The sequence below is a fragment of the Trichoderma atroviride genome, chromosome 5, assembly GCF_020647795.1.
Source record: "Trichoderma atroviride chromosome 5, complete sequence".
In the NCBI taxonomy this organism is placed as follows: domain Eukaryota; kingdom Fungi; phylum Ascomycota; class Sordariomycetes; order Hypocreales; family Hypocreaceae; genus Trichoderma; species Trichoderma atroviride.
Genome location: NC_089404.1, coordinates 2,745,777 through 2,767,906, shown reverse-complemented (window position 1 = coordinate 2,767,906; position 22,130 = coordinate 2,745,777). Strand labels below are relative to the sequence as shown.

General features: G+C 46.9%; 8 protein-coding genes across 8 annotated transcripts; 1 reads left to right on the top strand and 7 right to left on the bottom strand.

Annotated features, from left to right (window-relative positions):
• Positions 1-512: 512 nt before the first annotated feature.
• On the bottom strand, positions 513-860 carry TrAtP1_010122 (uncharacterized protein; the record flags this gene model as incomplete). Its single annotated transcript, XM_014089512.2, has 1 exon — positions 513-860. One exon carries the CDS (start codon positions 858-860, stop codon positions 513-515), a length of 348 nt encoding a protein of 115 aa, XP_013944987.2.
• A 1,498-nt stretch (positions 861-2,358) lies between these two features.
• On the bottom strand, positions 2,359-3,420 carry TrAtP1_010121 (uncharacterized protein; the record flags this gene model as incomplete). Its single annotated transcript, XM_014089547.2, has 1 exon — positions 2,359-3,420. One exon carries the CDS (start codon positions 3,418-3,420, stop codon positions 2,359-2,361), a length of 1,062 nt encoding a protein of 353 aa, XP_013945022.2.
• Positions 3,421-6,058: 2,638 nt separating this feature from the next.
• On the top strand, positions 6,059-7,815 carry TrAtP1_010120 (uncharacterized protein). Its single transcript, XM_014089566.2, has 6 exons — positions 6,059-6,466; positions 6,526-6,627; positions 6,681-6,977; positions 7,076-7,161; positions 7,226-7,333; positions 7,392-7,815. Exons 1-6 carry the CDS (start codon positions 6,326-6,328, stop codon positions 7,645-7,647), a joined length of 990 nt encoding a protein of 329 aa, XP_013945041.1. The 5' UTR covers positions 6,059-6,325; the 3' UTR covers positions 7,648-7,815.
• Positions 7,816-8,749: 934 nt separating this feature from the next.
• Positions 8,750-11,014, bottom strand: TrAtP1_010119 (uncharacterized protein). The gene is made up of 4 exons (XM_014089931.3): positions 10,924-11,014; positions 10,624-10,869; positions 9,350-10,561; positions 8,750-9,286 (listed from the first exon to the last, which is right to left on the bottom strand). Exons 2-4 carry the CDS (start codon positions 10,691-10,693, stop codon positions 8,865-8,867), a joined length of 1,704 nt encoding a protein of 567 aa, XP_013945406.2. The 5' UTR covers positions 10,694-10,869; positions 10,924-11,014; the 3' UTR covers positions 8,750-8,864.
• Positions 11,015-11,478: 464 nt separating this feature from the next.
• On the bottom strand, positions 11,479-11,853 carry TrAtP1_010118 (uncharacterized protein; the record flags this gene model as incomplete). Its single annotated transcript, XM_014089493.2, has 1 exon — positions 11,479-11,853. One exon carries the CDS (start codon positions 11,851-11,853, stop codon positions 11,479-11,481), a length of 375 nt encoding a protein of 124 aa, XP_013944968.2.
• Positions 11,854-12,599: 746 nt separating this feature from the next.
• On the bottom strand, positions 12,600-13,877 carry TrAtP1_010117 (uncharacterized protein). The gene has a single exon (XM_014089520.2). The coding sequence runs from the start codon at positions 13,581-13,583 to the stop codon at positions 12,627-12,629; it is 957 nt and encodes a 318-aa protein (XP_013944995.1). The 5' UTR covers positions 13,584-13,877; the 3' UTR covers positions 12,600-12,626.
• An 871-nt stretch (positions 13,878-14,748) lies between these two features.
• On the bottom strand, positions 14,749-16,317 carry TrAtP1_010116 (uncharacterized protein; the record flags this gene model as incomplete). The annotated part of the gene is made up of 1 exon (XM_014089932.2): positions 14,749-16,317. One exon carries the CDS (start codon positions 16,315-16,317, stop codon positions 14,749-14,751), a length of 1,569 nt encoding a protein of 522 aa, XP_013945407.1.
• A 253-nt stretch (positions 16,318-16,570) lies between these two features.
• On the bottom strand, positions 16,571-21,781 carry TrAtP1_010115 (uncharacterized protein; the record flags this gene model as incomplete). Its single annotated transcript, XM_066114567.1, has 3 exons — positions 16,571-21,614; positions 21,674-21,696; positions 21,766-21,781. The coding sequence occupies 3 exons, from the start codon at positions 21,779-21,781 to the stop codon at positions 17,916-17,918; spliced, it is 3,738 nt and encodes a 1,245-aa protein (XP_065970663.1). The 3' UTR covers positions 16,571-17,915.
• Between the last annotated feature and the right edge of the window lie 349 nt (positions 21,782-22,130).

The window sequence follows — 22,130 nt, the reverse complement described above, 5'->3', positions numbered from 1 at the left end:
CGTCAAGGCCGCACTTGACGCTCAACTCGAGATCAATGACAATGGCAATATACTAAGGGAAATCTTATCTAGCACTTCAGTTCTATTATCCAACCGCCCAGCTATAGTTTAACAAGGCAATCAGTCTATATAACAAGTACATGTATTGAAAATTGTTACCTAGTCGTTGTCATATATAGGTACTTAGAAGCAGCAGTAGTAGCAGTAGTAGTAATAGTAGCAGTAGTAGCAGTAGTAGCAATAGTAGCAGTAGTAGCAGTAGTAGCAGTAGTAGCAATAGTAGCAGTAGTAGCAGTAGTAGCAGTAGTAGCAGTAGTAGCAGTAGTAGCAGTAGTAGTAGTAGCTAGAGTGCTGGATAATAGAATCAGGAGCTAAATGACATTTTCACACTCGGTCTTGGTGGATGTGTAGAGAAATTCCTATCTTTAGAGCCACTCCATCTCTTAAATCTCAATCATTCGCTCCTTCCTTTCTTTACACATTCAACAGCTGTTTACCAACCCTGCAAATGTTTATCCACAGCGAGCAGTGCCAGAACCGCAATCACTACCCGCACCATAGTCGCAGCAGGATCCAGAGGGCGAGCATTCGTAAACGTGATTATTAACACGCTTCGCCGTGATGATGTATCCATCTCCATTCGACCAGACACAATTGCCGCAGTACTGGCCTTGTTTGAGAGGATGCTTGGTGCTACACTTGCATCCATTGGCCACGCATGATCGTTTGTCCAATGGGAGGAGTGATCGCTCCTTGACTTTGGCGATTGCCTCTACCTCAGCTCGAGCTTCGATATCGACACCAGCAACTGCCGCAGAGGCTAGGGGAGCAATAAGAGCAGCAAGAAGAATGAAACGCATTTTGATGATGTGGAAAGTGGGTTGATGGTCGAACTTGTATGGTAGAAACTCTTTTAATTGAGACTGTTGTGAATTGCTGAGGCCGACGGTCCGAAAACTATTCACAACATGGTCTTATATAGTACGGACTGTCGCAAAGGATACCAACTCGAGCTAATTCTTCGGTTACTAGCTACTATAAGCTCCGGGAAGAATTCACTCCGTGATATATGAGTCTGTCCAATAGTTGATGGCCATTTTTCAGCTTGACTCATAGCATTCCTGAACGATATCACAGAGCCAGTAAGACACAGACACGAAGGGGACCGTAAATTGTTAGTCTGTGTTTTGACGAGTACTAACTATTCAGTGCCCCGCATGTCTGAGGTGTTGAGGTTACATTGTTTCATCAGCTATACTACGAAGAGCCAGACTCCGACGAAAACCGCTCATTAAACTCTCTTATCGGCTAAAGCGTCAGTAAGCAAAGCCTTCTATTCCTCCATGTCATCTATGCGCATAAGAAGCTAAATTTAAGCTTCAAATGTTAATTAGTGATGGAAGGGCGATTTACCGAAAGGAAGTACACTACCATTTGCTTACTACGATTAAAGATCAGAAAGTCTAAATAATGTGATAGGTACTATTCGTTCTCAGTCCATGATGAAACGCGTCGATCATGGATTCATCAATTTGTCCGTGCTTATGAGCTCCGATGGCATTGATCGGCACACCGCACGCTGTTTCCGTTGTATCCTATGGGCTCAAAACATACCTAGCCTACTAAAGGCGCGTGATACTCTATTCCATGCATGAAAGAGCAAGGCAAACTGAAAATAACTTGCATCGGCAGTTATGAGTTTGGGAAGCTGGAGCTAGATCTCTATCATTATCGTTGCCCTCTAGGTATTTTTAATTGCCATTGACGGCTCATCAATCTACCAAAGTTTCGCTAGCAGTATATGATGCTAAGAGGTAGCTTACAGCTTCAAATGCCGTACAGCCCCATGCCATATTAAGCTAGATAGCAATCATCTCACAATAAACACTCTATATAAGAGATATTCTTATAGATAATACAAACTACAGGCCGAGATAAATTCAGTTCGATTGTTTGGTCCAAGAACGCGTATAATCCAAAGGAGCTATTTATCCACGGCTAGCGAAACCAGGCGGGAATGATGCCCTACCCTGCAAAAATCCACGTTGAAAGCAAACTCCGTAAAAGAATGTCCGCATTGAGCTGTTTTCTACACTGATCCGGGCTTGGCAATTGATAGCTATGTAAATAGACAGTTTTTCGAATCAATTAACGTATGTATCATTCATATAATCTATTATATCTGTATAGTTCGGCGGGCTCGCGGCGCTGTTTCGCAAATAGCTTTGGGCAAATTGAATCGGCCCCAAACTCTACATCCATCCCTCTACCGGCGATTCATAACAATGACATTAAACAATCATGTAGCTGATTGCCTCATTCAATCACACAAAGACCTTCTATTCGCTGAACTTCTCCTCATAGAGACTCAACAAGCTCTATGGTCTTGTGATCGAGGATCGCCGAACCATATCTTTCGCTCATGGCGTGCACACGCTCCATAGTTTGCAGCTTGTAGGGGGTGAGCATCCATCCGATGCCTGACATGAGTGATTTGCGGTACTCAATCAAGATCTCGTCCAGTGTAAATGTCGGTCCTCCAAACTTGGCCAACGTATCGAGGTAATGCTGTAGAATAGACATCTCATTCGCTTTGCGGTCCTCCACTGACAAGGCCCCGACGATGAAATAAGCAAGATCGTGGAATGCAGAGCCCACGTGGATGAGTTGCCAATCGAGGAATCGCGGTGCGCCATCGATAAAGTAGGTGTTGCCTGCGTGCGGGTCACCGTGAAGGAGACACGTAAATCGTGGATCGCGAGATTTGAGGTGCTTCTTCATCGCTGTCGTGATTCGTTCTTCGTTCCAATCTGCTGGGAAATGCGGCCGGCTCTCGGCAACAACCATGCCCTGCCAAAGACCACACAGGCTCAAGATGGTAGCATCATAGTGCTCCGGGTCGGTTAGCCAAGTAGGCAGCTTTGCACTCTTCTCCCCCCATGTTCCAGCATGGAGCCCAGCGAGCTGCTCGACAGCCGCCTTGACCTGATCCACCGTCCAAGTCTCCGTCGGCTCCCCAAATCTTGCCCCTTGCTTATTCAGGTCGTCCAAAATGACAATTCCTTGTTCTTTATTGGCTCCTGACCACCAGCACTTGACTGTGTCCACATGGTTAAGCTTAGGAATAACGTGGCTGAAGAACCCAACCTCTCGTGTATAGATTCTAATCATAATATCCGGATATTGAGCTACCACCGTCTGGTTAAAGCCTCCCTTCAAGCAAATATGGGTGGGTTTCCCAGCTGCACGCGCTGCAGCTTCATCTTCGTAAGTAACTGTGGCGAACAGCTTACTAGCAGTTGCGAGGAGGATCTTCTCGGTGAATGTGAATGATTTCACTTTTTGTCCCAGAGCGTCGGAGAGCCATTGTGAGCTGACCTCTTCGGGAGAGAGCGGAAGACTTTGTTCAGTGAGTGACATTTCGGCGATTTCGTTTCTGCTTAGTAAGTTGGATGTTGATAGAGTAGGTATATGGAATCAAGCCGAGAGATTTTAAGGAATTGGCTGCCTTTAATATTTGTAAATCTCAATAGGTTGAAACCAGACCCCTTCAACACATATTCAGGAGTACATTCAGGGGAAAGGGAAGGGCGGATGAGCTACAAGTACATAGGATGTGGTATAATCCATCTTCAGCACTCTTTTCGGTATTCTCAAGAGAGTAAAGATGGGAGTCATGTAGAATGCTAAGGATCGGGTTCCTGAATCAGTTTCACCGCTGCTTCTCCAGCAGCCTGACAATCTGGGGACTTTTTTTTCCTATTTAGAACCAACAGCAGCACTAGCATGGCAAATCCTTGAAAAACTACAGGGGCCTGTTACGAATAAACAGACCTGTCATTCCCGCTTGCCGATTTCAGCAGGGTGCGCCCAACGACATCCGGACAGAGTTCTTAGAGCGATATTCAGGTACCAAAGAGATAGGCGGTTTCAATGTGAAGCCAGGTGCTAGTACAGTTTGGTGTAGGATAAAGCCATAATGACCTTACTGCAAGTTTCATGTATCATGCCTCGTGTTAGTAAACTAGCGTGCTGACGCATAAGAAGGCCCTAAAGTAATCGAATAGACAAGTACAGCTGCCAAGTTCGGTCGTAATGTCTTCCTCCACTACAATTAATCCGAATACAGTTTCGTACAAGGACATGGTTATAATGTACTATAGCGGCTGTCTACTACCCGTATGGTGCCGTTAACTCCGCCATCAGGTCCACTATCATGAATGTACCATATCGTACTCCGTAATGCTGCCCAAGACCGCTATGGAAATTAGGCGGCCCACTGTTATCCGTCAGTTGGCCTGACTGACATGTAGAAATGGTTTGTTTTTTGCATGTTCAAACTGGGTTGATGACAGGAGTAAAACGTCCGGTAGTTACATTTACGGGAGTCAACAGCTCTTGGCGTTCCCTATATTCGCTCTTTACGGCTATATTCTATAGCTGAAACATTGCTGTGCATGCTGTTCTGAGGTGCGAGATCACCTCTAAGCTGGATAATGCTAGGAACTCGTACTCGTGGCAGTGGGACAGAATGCAGGGCACAGCTTCTCCGCATGGAGATAACCCCGTGTAGACCTCTACAAGTAAATGATACGCAAGTAGAGCCCGAGATATCCCCACCGAACTACTAGGGGCTATGCAAGAAGATTCATGCCTGCGGAGAACGTGCATGTGTCGAGGATTCAGTACTAGGTAGTATAAGAGGCTCAGGGGTATCTTACCGAGGTTCCTGTAATGGCGTATCGCGATATTCCAAAATAAAGTACGTCGTGATCTACCAGTACTGTGAGCATCGCGCTCTCTCTCTGTTTAGAAGTATATCATTATGGCACTGTATTCAGACTCATCGATACTGGAATATCTTAACGAAGGTAGCATTTTGTGACTTTTCGTCTCACATGAACTATAAATATCATGGCCTACCGAGGGTATTTGGTGTATATGCATTTCATACAAACGTAATCTTTCCTATTACTGATAGCACTCATCATGCTCTTCAAACGTTCAAATAAGAAGAGGCAAAATGGGCATATGCTCTCTAAGGATCCCCCTTATTATTGCCACGTCAACTAGTACGTAGCGTAGGATCAATACGCTGGTATACCCCTATCTTGGCAGGGGATTGAGTATTTAATATGTCTCGAGATGAATTTCGTAAGCAGGAAAGCCGTCTGCCAGTAGTACTGGGTACATACACTAGGTACTGTAACTTCGACTAACCAATCTCAAAATCCGACCACCAAGAAACACTTCTCACATTTGTCCTTTACCTTTTGAAATTATTGAGGGCATATTCTGCAATAACGTTGAATATTCTGCGTATCGTGTAGTTCCGCGCCTCGTTGATTTGCCGGTAAAGAGATGACTAGCAGTATAAGCTTTATCACGCGTATAACTCGCCTCTAGCATGTATGTGGTAAACCGTGACAATGACGATACTCGAATTGCTACAAACGACTTGGCTTCTTCCAGAACCATGCTCAACGGTTATGGAATGCCGAAGCCCCTTTTCTAGATCTGAACAACATGCAGCCTAAACTGCAAAGATTCTACCTAAAGTTGAACGCGTATAGGTATGTACTTGTAAACATACGTATTACGTGTGGAGGATGCTGTACCTACCTATTCTTCGGCAGCGTGTCCCAAGCCAACAATACGGCTGCGGCGGTATCACTGCCTTTTCAGGATATACTTGCCGAAGTCGGGGATACTACAATGAGTGCGCGGAACCTAATTCACTTCCGCGGGAGACTGCAGGGAAACGCTTGTTGCTGCAGAATCCCATAGGCATCGCAAACCCTTGCCTTTTCCAGTATGAACTTCTCCAAAGTCGTTTGATCCACCCCGGACTGCTCCGTAGCTCGCCCGTTGGCAGGCAAGAGGGCGCGAGAGTCATTTTTTTCCGCCCGGGGGTAGATCCCTGACTTGGGCTAAATGTGACATCGATCCACTGCGGAAAATGGCTTGGCAGCTGTGTACCACCCCTGTCAGATCGATATACTGTACCGGAATGGCTTGTCAACCCACTCAACCGACCACTTCCCGGATGACACGAAGAATTCCCGACACCTGCAGAATTAGCAGCGATTGTACGATTTAGTATGCTGATACCCCTGAGGAAAAATCGTTGAAACAACGGCTTTTGAGCATTGCCGTCTCGTAAATTGGTTCATTGCAGATCTTTGACATTAAGTAATCAGTTGCGGTTTACCAAATACTCCCCAGGCCCTGGGAGCAGCAGGCAGAATGGGATGACCGTGTATATTCATCTTTCCTTCAAATCGTCTTGTCTTCTGATAGTCTGGCGCAAGAAAACAACATCACAATGAGCGGCGTGAGACATAATTTTTGGGCCGTAATGGTGGCGTTTGTTGTCTTGAACACCATTACCGTTGGATTGAGACTATGGCTTCGAATCTCCAGTCAAAGCTTCGGCTATGACGATTATGCGACTGGATTAGCCTACGTACGTGCTGCGGACTTCATGACTATCCCGCCTCCGTGTTCTGACTCTTCGATCTGCAGGCCGTTTTTATTCTCTTTTGTGCTTTTGAGTTTCGTGCCTTGGATTATGGCTACGGAGCCACAGATATACAGCCTGGGTACAAACCTATGCTTGCGGCCGAGGTCAGTTCTCTCTGTGGCTCGAGAGGGTATCGCGAAGCTAACATTCTTGGCAGTATTTCGTTATTGCACAGTTGCTGTACCTAATCGCTCAGCTGGTAGCCAAGATCAGCGTGGCTTTGGTCTTATATCGAATCGCTACAATGGCCCCTTTGGTGCGAAGAGTGCTAATCGGCTCAATGGCGGTTATGTCTGTCGTGTCTGTCGTGGCCATCTTCATCTTCGCGTTCCAATGTCGCCCGCTCTCAGTAGCTTGGGGAGTAGGCACTGGAACGTGTCTTCCTGGCTCAACGATAGCGAACACGGCGTACGCAGTCAGTGCTGCTGATATTTTATTCAGCTGGCTATATGGAGTAAGTATCCTCATTCTGTCCTGGTTCCCTATGGCTAGAAACTTCGAGTCCACATACAAGTATGAACTACTCTGATGACTAACACATTGATGCGATAGCTCCTGCCCATTTATCTGCTCTGGAGTGTCCAAATCAGCTTGCGAACAAAACTAGTTGTCTCTATTCTACTTGGTTTTGGTGCAGTGTACGTGTCATCTACCCGAACGCAATGGTTTAAAAGCTAACAAATGGGACTTCAACCTTCTCAGGAGCTGCATTGCGACGATCCTACGACTTAATTATGCTATTGAGGTTTCTCGGGTCCCATCAACGGCGTCGGCACAGGCTGTCAACTTGCTCCTCACAGCGACCATATAGTACGTCCAAGTTTTCAACACGAATGTGACCCCCCACCGACTGACCAATACTTGATAGCTCGGCCGCCGAGGTTGGCTTGGCCATATTCTGTGCTTCTCTTGCTGCTCTGAAACCGCTGCTGAAATTCATCCCATGGGTGCCCGGATCTTCCAAAGGCACGTCCAAATTCGATAGTAATCTCGAACCACGAGGCCCAAGCATTCGACTCCAAGACCGACAGGTGGAGAATGGAAGTGAAGAAAGCATTTTACAGAACACGCCACGCCATATTCAGAAAACGACCCATTATGAAGTCCATTACGAAGAGCGCTAGCATACGATTCAAAAGCTCAAGGGCTCCCAAAAGTACTTTCTTTTCTACTGATCTCTATAGATTTACAACTACCCGGCGTAGCGAAGCGTGTGCCCTTTAATCGCAATAATATTTATTCTCTTTCGTGGCGGAATGCTCGTACAATATCGGCCAGATGGAGTGTTACCCATTTTTCTCAATATATTTATTTTATTTTCGCGAATTATATCTCCCGTTCTGGGCGGCTTTTCACAACTTGTGTTTAACATTCATATTCGACATGCCCTGACGCAGATCACTAATGACTTGAGACATCTAGTACAAGCTCACTTGAACGTCAGTACTTTTAAAATATATCTGGATGGTATTCGATATGGGATAACATTTGATGTGGAAAGGCCATGTTGGTGTTTCCCGATTTGGGCGCTTATGTGCCATGGCAAGTAAAAAAGGAGATGGACTGACCAGCTGCATAGTACGCAGAAGGCGTGACCCAGCGAAGATGCATACAAGTACCTATGCGATGATAAAAACTAGCTGTTTTTGCCCTGGCACTGCTAAAACCCCCCCACAACATTGCTGTCTCAGATGCTGGCTCATGATGGAGTAGATGCCAGGGCAGTTCCTGGGCTGGCACATTCCGAATTAGCCGATGCGCAGGGGCTAACCATTACAGAAACATCGTCGCTGCCAGCTTGACACCGAGAGATGAACTAACAGGCGTAATGTGAAATATGATTTGACAGGGATCAGGTGAGAGATGGGATCTCTATCATCAATTTGAATATGCCTTTCAATAATATCGTCCTTGAGGGATTCTTGCCACTTAATTTGCTCTTACAGCGGAAAATTGCCTGGTTCATCTTCGCGTCCTTGGAATTACGCGAGAGGCTCTCGTCGACATCCTAGCGCCGGCATTCGGCAAAAACGGGACGTCAGCACTCAAATAAGTAGAAGCCATACGTGGAAAAAATACTGGACGTAAATCAGCAAATATTAATCTAGGAGCTTAAAACGTGGTATTCCAGTAAAGAGTAGTATACGAAGCGAATATCTTATCAAGGCACAATCAAGGATAGTTGTCCCCTACCGCTGCATTAGATAGTCAGTTTTCTGCTTGACGGAGTGCTCTATTATGGCCTATTTCTCTGTCATCAAAACGCGGCAAGAAGCACACTAAAATGCCCTTTTGTGTATATTGTTATGCCTTCATGAATTCACTAACTCCTCGCTGTGTTCTATCCAAGCCGCACCTTATGCCACATACGCAAACACTCCTGCAGATCCATGGCCAATGTCCCCTCCAAAGCATCAGACGTATCCTTTATCAACGCAATAAGCAAAGTTGCCTCGGCAAACGTCGATAAATCATCTTGAATGGCTTGATAGTCGGCAGTCCTCATCCCTCCCATATCAGCCCAGGCCTTCCAAGTGTCCAGCATTTTGCAGAGGACAGAGGTGAATTCTCCATCGCGAATCATGCGATGGAGCATGAAGCCGACAACTTCTTTGACCGAAAGCGATTCGTCCCAGATGTTTCGAGCCTTGAGCCACTTCAAACAATAATCAGCGACGAGCTTGGTGTCCCATTTTGGACTTTGGAGAGCTTCCATTGTCCGTTTATCGCGCCGCTGTTGATCTGTCCTCATTTTCTCACGCACTATTACAGCAGGTATGATCAGTATAACGCATTTCTACTTGGATTTGGGAGCGGAAGACTCACTATCTTGCAAACGCTGCTCTGTCTCTTTGCGCATTCTCTCATTGACAGCTTGTTGTCGTTGCGCGGGCGCCATACGAGCTTCAGCGTCCATGGCCGCCCGCTGCTCTCGACCTCTCTGTGCGAATGTATCCAGCGAAGCGCCATAGTCATTGTATTTTGTGGCCCATTCAGGTGTCTCCGATTCGTCTACAATGCCCAGCAGCACCAATACACCACACGGAATAGATTCCTTTCTAGAGAATCTGCCAATTTCATCTGGAATTTTATAGTTCCACAGAATGGTCTGGCTGGAATCTCCAAAAGCTGTAGCAGCACTAGCAAACCAAACGCCGTCTGACTTCCGAGATTGTATGCGAAGATGGTTGATGTACAAATCCTCCGGGGGACTATTGCTGTTAAGGTCGCTTTGAATAAGCGCTGTGACAAGCCCGGATAGAGATATTTCGCAGGTAATGTCGTGTTCAACGTCTGAGCGAATTTGAAGTTCGACCGAATCAGTTTCACTGGCACCCTCATTCTGGGTTTGGACTTGGTATTCGCTGGAACTTGATGCTTGTGCTCGTTTCTCGTGCCCCTTCTTCTGGGAGCCACCAACGGTAGACCCTAACCCTGGCTCTGTCGACTTTCCCGCTGGCGATGGCAAGCGAACCCAATATGGTGGTAGATGGGCGTGATCGCGCGTGATCCATGAGCTGGACCAGGCCACGGCGAGAGACAAATATCCATCTGAATCATCCAATGGGGCTATCGTAAGGGCCTTTTGTCTCCCATCGGGAGACATCATCAGGGAGCAACCCACCGGTGTCCACAGCCCTGTTGACCTCAGTAGTTTGAAACCTTGTGGATCTGGAACAGCGCCGAGATCCAGCAAGTACGACACCAGCTCGTCAAAAGCGATCTCGACCTGAGGTTGACGCACTTGATCGGCATACTCAACGCGCTGAGTCTTGACCCCGATGGCGTTGGTCCGCCAGTTGAAAGTGGTCCAACTGCCGCCGGGAATAGAGCTGGGATGGCGAGAAAGCGACCAGTACTCAACTCTATTCTGGAACCGATCCAAGGGCATCACAGCATAACGGGGCAGCTCAATCTCGATGACGCGATTCACAACATCGCTACGTGTCAGTGCAGTCAGACGGCTGCGCCGAAGCATTCGCTTGATGCGCGAAAGGGAGGCTAGAGTTGCAAATGTGTTGTATAAAATAGGTAGAACTGTTTAGCTGTTAGCTACATGTACCACAACTTCTTACCACCGTTGAAGGCACAGCCCATACTCCCTAAAACCGCTAAGGGGACCCCAATGTAGGTGACAATATCAGTGGCCGAGGTGCCATTGTCCGACATTCTGGCTTCGAGTCTGCACCGCGACAGAGATACAGATGCAGAAGTACGTCTTTAATCCGCAAACAGCGTCTTTGAAGTAAGCTGTGATCTGAGAGAGGCAGGAGCAACACTCTCGGTGCCTGCTCACGTTCTATTTTGCCTCAGCTGCTAGTTTCGTTTGTGCTCAGCCGCTTCAGCTGCCTATCTGGATCAGTCTTAGCGCTGTGATGGCGCATCTCAGCTGGACTCACCGCGTAAAAGGGGATCCAGATGCACGTGGAATATTTCTCTATATGGTTGTGACAAGGAGGAGACAAAAAGGTAGAAATTTGTTGACTTTAGCTACATCTGACACAGACAATTTATCAACCCAGAGGTATTGCAACTCGTCCGTATTGGTTAGGTACTTTATAATACTTCGTAAGACGAACTGGAATCGTGGCTTACTTCGGGTACCTGAAGCTAAGCATTTCATCTCCACATTTTCAGCCCCAGCTATTCTCTGAGCTTGTCAATTACAGGGCCATCGGGCTTCCACCATGATAGCCATGCAAATCTGGTATCTATATTGTTAAGATGGATGTTAAAGACGTTGTTTTATTGATGGAATGACAGGACGTTGGATTGTACAATGGCAGAATGGACATTTCATAACGCGAGCTATCCTAGAGCTGACAGCAAATTATCCGCGATATCATAGCGTGAACATGAATTCATGCAAAGTAGCTTACCCTTCATTTCGAGCCCCAGTTGATCAATTAAGGACTGGCCTCTGCTCTTGGTTCGAGGGAGATGAAGAAGCATACCTAACTTTGCAGGAGAGCTACTCTCAAACTTGATTGTGATTTCGTTCTCGGGACCTTGCGGCCTAGATGGAAGCCTTCGTAGCCGGGAAGAATCTCAATGTTGGTGATTGTAACAATCTTTGCAGCCTTGAACGAGACTTGGCTCAAATATTTCTCTTCAATCTGCTGTCGTGCAATGGAACGGAACGACTCTGGAGAGATCTCATCTCGAGACAGAAATGTGTACATCTCTTTTGCGCCGTGATTGCGATACTCTCCACAGTCGAAGACGATGGAAGAACGACAAACGCGGGCCAGAGTCAGCGCAGCCGATAGCCTGGTTGCGCCACCGCCAACAAGGGCATCGTAGATGATGGGAGTAGCGCAAGAAGTCATGTGTGGAAACTTCTAATGCAGAAAAGTGAATAGAATTGTTACGAAGAGAAAGAACTGAGCGACGAAAAGTGTTGGAGTATCCCCCTTCGCTATATAGACGCACGTTTGGTGGAGTGCATTTTGTAAAAGTCTCTAGAAACTTGGCGCAAAGATCCGAGCTGATCTGCCAGCGACGCAGGCAAGAGTCAATTGTCACATGCAGCTGCCATAGATTGACATCTTTTTTAAGGAAAAAAAGATGAACCCATTTTCTTATGTAAAATGTTGGCTGTGGTGATCTAGTTATCATTTGGAGACTTTGTCGTTGACTGGCGAAAGTTGTTGAAGGAAGAGGTTTTCACTAGCAAAGATTGTCGGACAAGTTGTAACATAGCTGATCAAGTTGCTTGGTAGGGCAAGCATCTCATCAATTATTTTGCTCGCGCAATGTATTGTCCGAGGACTGCTTAGATGTGGGCTTGTGCGAAAACGAGAATCTCAGCCTGCCTCTGCATGCAGCAGGATATAACTCCACTATGATCCCAGACAAGTATCAATAGCATGACGACCTATCTACCTGCATATAATCGATATTCTTGCTTACCCATCGCCCAATCGAACACAATACTTCATAGTCGTAGCATTGCTTCATAATACGCCACTGGCAAAGGTTCCAGTATACAAGCTTCATACACCTAACTCCTATTTGTATAGGAAAATGTATAGGCCGCTCCCCATAGACCTTGTGATATTCTCAAATGATTATTAGAGTTGAAAGTGTAAATTCTTCGCAGCTAAGAAGACGCTGACAAGTTATCTAGGACCCATTTCACTCCATCTACAACAATATCCGGCTGCGTCATCTGGACAAAGTGACCACTCTCAGTAGCAAAGACAAGCTCGCTCCTGGTAGAGAGTTCTAGAAACTTTTCCATGAGACCCTTGCTTTTCTCATCGACTGTCCTAATCATCTCTCTAACGTAGCTCCTCTCTTCCTCGGTTCCATTCCCTTTCGCAACGCCCGCCTTGTATAATCCGTTCCAGTCTCTGCTTCGTGTGCCCCCAATCACAAAAACTGGTTTATCCTTAAGTAGTGGCTGTCTTTCACCCAGTTTCTTCTTTCGAAGTGTCTCAAAACTTGGCAGATATTGTTCCACATCCTCCTTCTGTGCAATCAATTTGTACTTTACAGTAGATTCTGCAGCTCTAAATGCATCCCACTCTTCTTGTGTCAACTTATGTTTCGCCTCGACCCCCCAAGCAGAATAAACCTCAACATCTGCAGCTATAGCGTTCCATAGAATTGGATCATCTACATTGATAACGAGAGGCGCAGTTTCGTGATTGGCGTCAACAAGCACTAGACCAGCGATTTGGCTAGTTCCTTTCAGGGCGATGAACTCGTGAATAAGAACGCCTGCCCAAGAGTGGCCCACAATAATCAGTGGCTTCGTAATGGGAGCCTTTTCAATCAGAAGAGATAGCTCTAGAGCAACGTTTTCGGCTGAGGGTTCGAGCGGTGACGACTGCGAGTTGCGATAGCCTGATCGGTCGTAGGTATAAATTCGCAGCGAGGGCGGAAGCAGCCTCACCACAGCTTGCCAATTAAGGGCATCGCTTGCTACGCCCGAGACAAAGATTACGACGGGATCTTTGGTACTGCCCGTTTCTGGACCGTGAGTGTAGAGGGCTAGAGAGTGAGTGCCGATATTGACGAGATCGCAGTTCGACGGAAGGGCTGGAGAGGTCATTTTGGGGGCAATGGTTCTGTCAATTATCAAGCCTTGTAGAGTTATTGGTGAGCTGAGTTGTGGTGACTGAAGCCATACAGCAGCCAAATGGGTTGCAATTTATGGAAGAGAGATGGAGGGAATAATGTGACGAGGAACAGAATATTGCGGGACACGCCCAAGAGGATTCCAAATTGGACCAAGTCACTTGGCAGATTTAATTAAACTCGGCGTTACCTCTAGTCTCTATTATAGATTCGAATCATATGATTTTGGGCATAATCTGTGCTTTCTGTGATAGTACAAGGATTAAATTGCTTGAATTGAGCAATTGATGTTTATTCAAGGTATGTCTACAGCGTCAAGTCGTATGTGGAATCATTTGGCCGATGACTCACCTTATTAACAACTCTCAACCATAAGAGCGGCTAACTCACGCCCAAGACCCTACTAGTGCTTCCAAGTCTCCACCGCTCAGTGCCGGGTTGCAATCCTTTGAATGCAAGAAGGGCAAGCGATAGTCTCTGGGAAAATAGGATTCTTAGTTTATTTAGTTGACCTTGAGGTACACGCATTATCCAAATGTATGGTCAGTTGATGTCAATTGCATATGTCTAGCTTATAAATCAGGAACCACCAAAATTCCATCCTTCAGTCTTTAGGACAGCTAATTCGCTGCAAGGAGCGAAGATCTAATCAAGTCTTACATAACACTTAGCATTTGACACCTCTTGTGATTCTTGGAAACTACAAGAGAAAATCCAAGTCGTTGCTGTAATTGATATGACTAGCGATGAATCTCAAGCTACGGCGTTTTGTTCAAGACTCCTCCCACGGCGACTTGAAAGGTTGATTTAGACTGCTTAGGGTGATGAGCTTGGACTGACTCCATGCAGTACTGTGGCATCGCGCTCTATGCTCTATATCTAAGACACTTGGGTAGGTCCATTGCACGGCGCCGCATTCCACCCCCGCGACGTTGGATTTGGCCAACGATAGATCGATTTACCATATGAATTGGACATCTACTGTTTTGAACTGCACCAATGAATCGCTCCAGCTCCATTTGAGCTCGCGACAGCATACTTGATCCCTGATGATGAGATTGGCCATGCAATTGGTAAGTTGCAAAGCGATGAACATTGCTTTCTGTACACGAGTGTCCAACCTGTATCCCATCTTTTACTCACTGATTGTCAGAACTAATTCCACTTCTCGACCGACGCCACTTCATCCCCCTCCACCGCAGCAACATCACAGCCAAGACTCCAAATCCACCGCTCCACAGCCCCAAAGTAGTGAAATACCATCCTCGACCAGCTGCTGTGAGCAACGGCTGAAGTACTGCCACTCCAGCCGCGGCCATGGCGCATCGAATGAGGCTTGTAGATGCAGCCGCAGTGCTGGGGCTCTCTGGGAATCCGTCGACAAGAAGAGCTGCATACATGGTGTAAAACGCGGTTCCCCAGAAGCCCTGAATGAATTGGAGAATCAGCGGCACAGCAACTGGAGCACCACGGTCGACGGCCCAACCATATCCAATTATTGTCGCTGTCGAGATGGCCAAGAGATGAAAGCTAAAGCGCGTTCTGGCGAGCTCAATGGGAAAATTCAGCAGATCGTCACCCGTCACACGGTCATCAGTTCGACCCGTGGCTCGCGTAATTGCACGGTAGTTCGCATCCATCATCTTCCCTGTGCAATAGCTCCCAATAATGATTCCAACTCCCCTTGGAAGATATGCAAATCCAAGTTCCAAGTCATTGAAGCCATAAATATCTTGAAATATATCGGGAACGGCAGCAACAAACGAATAGTCCACGGTGTAGAAAGACCCATGAATCCAGAGAGCCAGAAACGTGTCCCGATAAAAGATGATGCGAAGACAAGCAAAAAGATTGCCAAGCCCATAAGCCCGGATGACCGTCTTTGGTGCTTCGATGGCTGTAGCGGTTGCTTCCAACTGACTATTCGCCGGTGATGTTTTTAATCGATGTCTAACAAGGCCCAGCCAGCTGAGCTGCCACCAACGGTACCGTGAAGAATCGCTTCCATTGCCAACTAAACTTCTGGCTGTTTCTGGGAGCAAAAGTCCCACGCCACAGAAGAGTACCAAACCTATGATGACGAGAGACCAAAACACCCACACGTAGCTGCCGCTCGTATAGGCCACGACGCCGCCAACTACGGGTCCAACGCATGCCCCAAGGTTGAGAGCCATACTGATAGGCCCCAGCATGCGTCCTCTCTCTTTCGACTCGCAGACATCCGCAACGACGCCAAAGCTGATGGCGTAGGCAGCACTTGCGCCCAAGCTCTGTATTGCTCGTAATACTAGAAGAACAGTGTAATTATCTTTATTGGCTGCAAGTCCAATATTTCCCACAACGTAGAGCCCAAGTGTAAATAGAAAGAAGGGCCTTCGGCCATACAAATCCGACAACGGCCCAAAGAAAACAGGCGAGATTGCCTGAAAGATGATGTAGAGCGTCAAAGTCAAATTGATGGCTTGCGCAGAGGTATGAAACTGGTCGCGTAAAAGCGGTAATAGAGGGAAATATATCGTGGCCGTCAGAGGAGACGTGATTGTTGCGATACCAAGAAGTAGTTGCAGCTGCCTCAGCTGGGCTTTGGAGAAAACGGTGTACGCCGGTTGTATACTTGTCGGTAACGACTCCTCGTTGCTAATGGGTACTATTTTATCATCGTGAGTTGAAGTCGAAGACTTTTCACCAGAAGAGATTTCTGTAGCCATATTCTCTAGGGGAGTAGAAGAACAGCGTATCCCCATGGCAAGAATTTGCGAGAGCTCTCCTCATAAAAAGAGTCGAGATTGAACGCGAGTACCTGGTCTGAGCACAATACATGCACCCTACAGCTTGCGGGGTAGCCAAATAATTACAGGGATTGACATGTATATTTTAGTCATTATATACGTCCAACATGCATTGAACAGCGAATGAAATGCCAGAAGCGATTGCAAATTTTTACAAAAGAACTCTTTGTGTTGGCTATTTAACATTCGCTAAGCTACGCACTGCTTTTAGAAGATCATAATATTACGAGGGTATCTTAGAATTCGCATATACTAGCCGAATTTGGAGCTCTAAATAATTGCCAACTTCATGTTATCCAGCATCGTCTGTGTGTAGAAGCTCCCATCTACGCTTGAAGAGGTGCTGCTATCGATATAGATAATTTACCCTTGGTTCATCAAGGTTGCTGACAATCAGTACAACATGATCGTCTTTGGGCCAACACAGCGTCCCATCCTCTGTCAGGCAACAATTATCAAGGCTGGTACTCCCTATCCAATCCCGTGGAATAAAATAGAATCGATCATAAGACTCTACTATCTCATTCTGGGACGTCGATCCAAGATGGTAGCCGCAAAGCCAGAGGTCATCATCCAGAAAAATAAACCTTAATCCTGGTAAAACACCCAATGGTACTTTGATGTGAGAAGAAATGCTGGCGTGGATAGGAAAATAAGCCACAGATGAAGTTAGTCCATTGTTAGAACCGTCCACCTCAAAGGCATCAGCTGGGAAGATGAACACCTGCTGATTAGGATTAGTCTTCCCATCATAGGTAGTCGATTTGACAGTTAAGAGAATATGTTTATCATCTTGCGTTAATATGACGCTCGAAACTGTTGATTCGATGTCGTCCGTCAATTGAGCTGAATTTGTTTTCTCTGCAACGTCATTGGATCCTAGTGTTCCAGCCTCTGAACCTCGGATTTGACTATAACTTGAAAGCTTTCTGCTTTCAAGCTTATCCCATGTATAAGTGAAGACATCTGCAGCTCCAAATGCGAGAATTAAGTTGGCCTGCGTGGGATGAGGTAAATAACGGCGAAATATTGTGTCAATGGCCGTCGAGCACAGCACTGTGCCATCTTTGACATTACAAACAAAACTCTTTTTCCTTGTGGAGATAAAAAGTAGTGCACTATCCAGACTGAAGATGAGCTCCTCAATGTTGTTGCCTTCAAGGTCAATGCGTGGAGAAGGTAGCGACGATATCTTCAACTCTTCCTTAGCTTCCCGATGCAGCGCCTTCAGCTGGATATCACCAGCCAGATCGGCAACGGCAACGTATTTTCCATCTGAGCTCCATTTAATGTGTGAGACATTAAGAAAGTTGTGAAACTGCGCAAAGTCAAACCCTTCAGTCGCCCCCCTTTGAAACTGTACAATGGTCCCATCTTCATAGCCCACGCAGTAAGAAGAGCCGTTCGGTGCTGGGCCCAGTGCCGTGACGGGTTCAAAGTGATTTATCCGCGACTCGGAATGCCTTGAGAGTGCTGCGAAGGATTGGTCTTCGCTGTTCGTATCACTTATGCTTTCTTCACTCTCCAAGAAGCGTGTTAGAGTGTTTGACTCCCAAGCGTTGATTGAGCCCCCCACGGAGGTCGTAGAAACGACCGCTATCGGGACTGAATGTCAAGCTAGTAACCAGGTCCTCAGACGAAAGATGATAGATTACAGTAAAAAACGCAAAGTTCCAGATGCGAACTGAGCCGCTGCTGCTGCTGGTCGCAAATACTCTGCCGTTGGGACTCGCCGCAATCTCATCCGCAGTAACTCGAGCTTCAACGTTCTCATCCGTAAGCGGGTGCCATTTGAAGATGTATCCGTTTTTATAAATGCCTAAGACATGGTTGGTGATGGGATTCCACGTAAATCTATCGACGGCATCCCAAGCTGATGAAGCTCGATGTTGATCATTGCGGAAGTCCTTGAGCCTCTTGCAGCGATTGAGGCACCTTCCATCTGCAAGTCTCCAAACTGAGAGCGGTGCTCCTCTATACGAGACACCAACCAGAGTGTTGTCCCCATTGAAAGAGATGCACATTGGAGAACTAACGATAGCGCCGTCAGTTCTGCCTGTTTCTTTGAGCAGAGCCGGGTTTAATATCTGCCACCCCTCATCTGTATTGTTGCACTGTATGTGTCTTATAATGTTATCGTCGCCTCCGACCAGTAGCCTTTGGTCATTTTCAACAAAGCTTATTACCATGGCCTTCGTATTTGGGGGGTTTTGTGCTGATGTGAGCAGTTTTCCTCCAATAACTGACCACACTTTGGAAGTCCTGAGACCATACGTAGCAAGCTTTTGGCCATTATCGTTCAAAGCCATGGCTGTCACAGGCTCACCATGAGACATTTTACTCATCTCAGTAAAGTTGGAAGAGTCCCATACGTAGACCACGCCCGTGGAGGCAAGCACTGCCAGATGGTTACCGGCGCAAGCAATTTTCCAAGCTTGAGCATCACCTGGGAGCACAAGTCTTCCGAGATTATCGTTCCAGGGCACATCCCTGCCACCCAATAACCGCATCTTGGCCGAATTGGAGTCATAGTATTGCCGATGTAGCACTGATTTAGGTGGACAGAATGCTGGGACGATATCATATATCACGTCAGGCTCTGTGACCAACGTGGGACCGAATTTTCCAACCAGTTTGACAAGATCAACAATCCAGTCGTCAATCAGTGCAAGATCCGACAACCGATGAAGCATAGGGTTTCTAGAAATATCTTCTTTTCGTGTCCGGTGAACAAATGACGCCAAGGCCTTTGATGTCCGTACCAAGACTTCCAGCCGTCTCAGAAGTGCTAGAGCATGAACCCAGACAAGAACTGCGGGACTTGAGAAAAATCTCACAAGATGGTCGAGATTTTCTGAGGAAATGGAGTGGCTCTGAGATAAGTGGTATGACCAGTTGAGTGCCGCATAAAAGACAAACGGTTCGCTAGCTTGAAGTGCATGCTGACTTTGCAGCAACCGCCATCGAAGATCAGCCTGCTCAAGTTGAACCAAGGCTCGGACAAATAGCTTCCCATGAGTTTGGCGGACATCAACGTGGAATTCGCTATCTAAAGCGCCTGTAAAATATTCTCGTGCGGTATGGTGTAGTATAGTTACTTTGTCTTTATTGCTAACATGTAGAAACTGCCCGCACGACTCTTGAATTGTCCTCTTGAGATCAAAGAGGCCAGAAAAGTCCGGTTGCAGCGCCTGTGAGAGTTCCTGTATACTGAGAGATCGCTGGGCACATATCGTCCACTCAAGCAGAGTTCTGATCAACGGTTTATTCGACTTTCGTGTCGAATCAACAAGAAGGCGTTCCATTCGTTGGTACAGACTGATCATGTCATCTGGGATTTCCCGCAGAACCTCTTGAATGCTTTCTTCAGTGTGGCATCCCAGAATCTCTTCCAGTACCAGTTTTGTCCACAGGAAATTTCCCTCGGCACGTGACATGATGTTTTTGACCAATTGCTGTCTAAATAGGTCGCTTCCACCCAGATGACTGATTTCTTCCTCTGCTAAGAGTTGAATGTCTCGTTTATTGTGAAGTTGGCCCGAATTTTCCAATCTGTGGATGTTGATATCGGCACGAGTGAGGCGATCAAATCCCACGGAAATAGCATTTGAGTTTCTGCTCAGAATCAAAATTCTTATTGGGATCTTGGCTTTCGCCAAGCCTTTAAGGCATTCGATGAAGGATTTTGGCGAGTCAGATTCGTCCAAAGCGTCAAAAACCCAGTACACAGGATCTGTGCGCCCAGTCTCAAACAGCAGCTTCTCGAAAATGTTTCGCCATATCAGCAGCGCATCTGCGGATTCTAGTCCCAAACTTGTCGATGATGAGCCGTTTAACGCTTTTCGAAATTCTGGAATGTCTTTGGCAAGCTGTAAAGCTATAGCTTTTAAGCTCCCAGCAACAGACCGTTTATGCTGTTCAGAATAATTGAATAGAAAATATTGACATTGAAAACCCAAATCCTTGAGGCGACTGATGATAAATGCAGCAAGGATAGACTTGCCACTGGCCGGGGGGGCACTGTACCAAAGTATGCGTGATTCAGTAGAAGATTTCATCCAAGCCTCAACATCTGACTCTTGGAAAAACCATTCGCAAGTTTCCGGAATCCAGTCCCGACGGAGTCTATTGTAATCTTCTTCAGAGGTATGACAGTTGCGGAACAACTCAGGTATGCTCGTGGTATTTTCGGGCTCGTGTTCGTCTTCTTCTCGAGTTGCTCTAGTTCGGAATAGGGCGACTAGGGATTTAAGAGCGTTCCTGACACTAAGATAATTGGAGTCAACTGGACTTGAGTATTTGCAAACATCATGATGGTCAGCTTGTAGTGGCCTCGAAATCTCAGCTGGATACCCAAGCACGGAAGAATCCTTCTCTAGTATCATAACTTTCTTGGGGCCAATCGTAGTTGCAAGGGTTTCGTAGAAGGACCAAATAGACAGTCTGGGTGCCAGATGACGAAATTGCTCGTTCAGCTCTTCTATTGCGGTAGAATTCTTGTTGAGATCGGAGATGAAATGTTTGGAAGAATGGAAAGACGCCGCCAATACCCGATTCAGAGTCTCGGCAAGATTTGTGCCGCGGTGGGGTGTCGACAAGAAGATAATGGCAGATATGGACTTTGTGATTTCCTTGTAATTATCGTCGTATAGGCCAAGAAGGTAGGCTTTCTTGACTACCAACCCACCCATGCTGTGGACGACAAATATTATGGGATTCGTTCCGATGGCTATATCTTCTCCCGAAGCATTTTTGGAGAAGCGCATCTCATACAAGAGCTCTTTGGCGAAATCTGTAATGTTGGAAATGCCAGCTCCGCCGCGCCAGTTTGCATCATATCCAAAAGTCAAAATGCGCGCCTTTCCGACATCCGGCTCGAAAGGGAGCCATATCTCGGGCCAGAACAAAGACGGATCATGATTCTTCGTCCAAGTCTTTTGGCTATGGCCACCGAGACCATGCACAAATATGATATCCAAGGCAGCAAACTCGGGCTGATGGAGAATTCGAAGACCCAGGCCCGCCGGTGCTGGGGCTGGCGACTGGCTGCGAGGATGAGGGTTCGAAGAGCTCTGTAGCTCAGTGGAAGCAACTGAATAGGCGATGGATTTGCCGTCGATGCTGAAGTTTGGTATCGTAGAGGAAGTGGAAGCGTCGGATGTCTTTCTCTTAGTTTCACCTTTTGGCTGCGTCTTGTTCTGGCGGAAGCGCTTGAACTAGCAGAGGCCGTAAGCAGCCATCATTAGAAATACAGGCAATTTTGAATTAAACTCACCATCTCGGCCGTGTTGAGAGGGGCTTGAGGGCACGCAGGGCACACAGGTGGAGATTATTCACCCCGCAAGTCGCGTTGTGGATTACTGTTACAGCGTATCGCTGACATATAAGAAGTGCCCCAGCCCAAACATTCGCTGAGCACCCACGTTATGTTTGTAGGTCGAGCAATGGAGAGGAGCGGCAAATACTGCCAAGTAACAAAATGGAACGAGTTCACAGACCGCGCGCCGGCCCGTCCCCTTTCCCGCACCTTGAGCCGCCAGCTCCGAGCTAAATGCATCCTGGTCAACTCAAGATCGACTCTGGTTCGTCATCTTACCTACTGGCTGCTTCCAAGCGACCAGGCAGACGAGACTGGGAGTCTCCAAAGCCCATTTGGGTATACAAACCGGGCGGGGCATCAAACACAGAGGATCAACTGGTCCAGCTATAGGCCAGCTTCTTCAGCTCCTCCC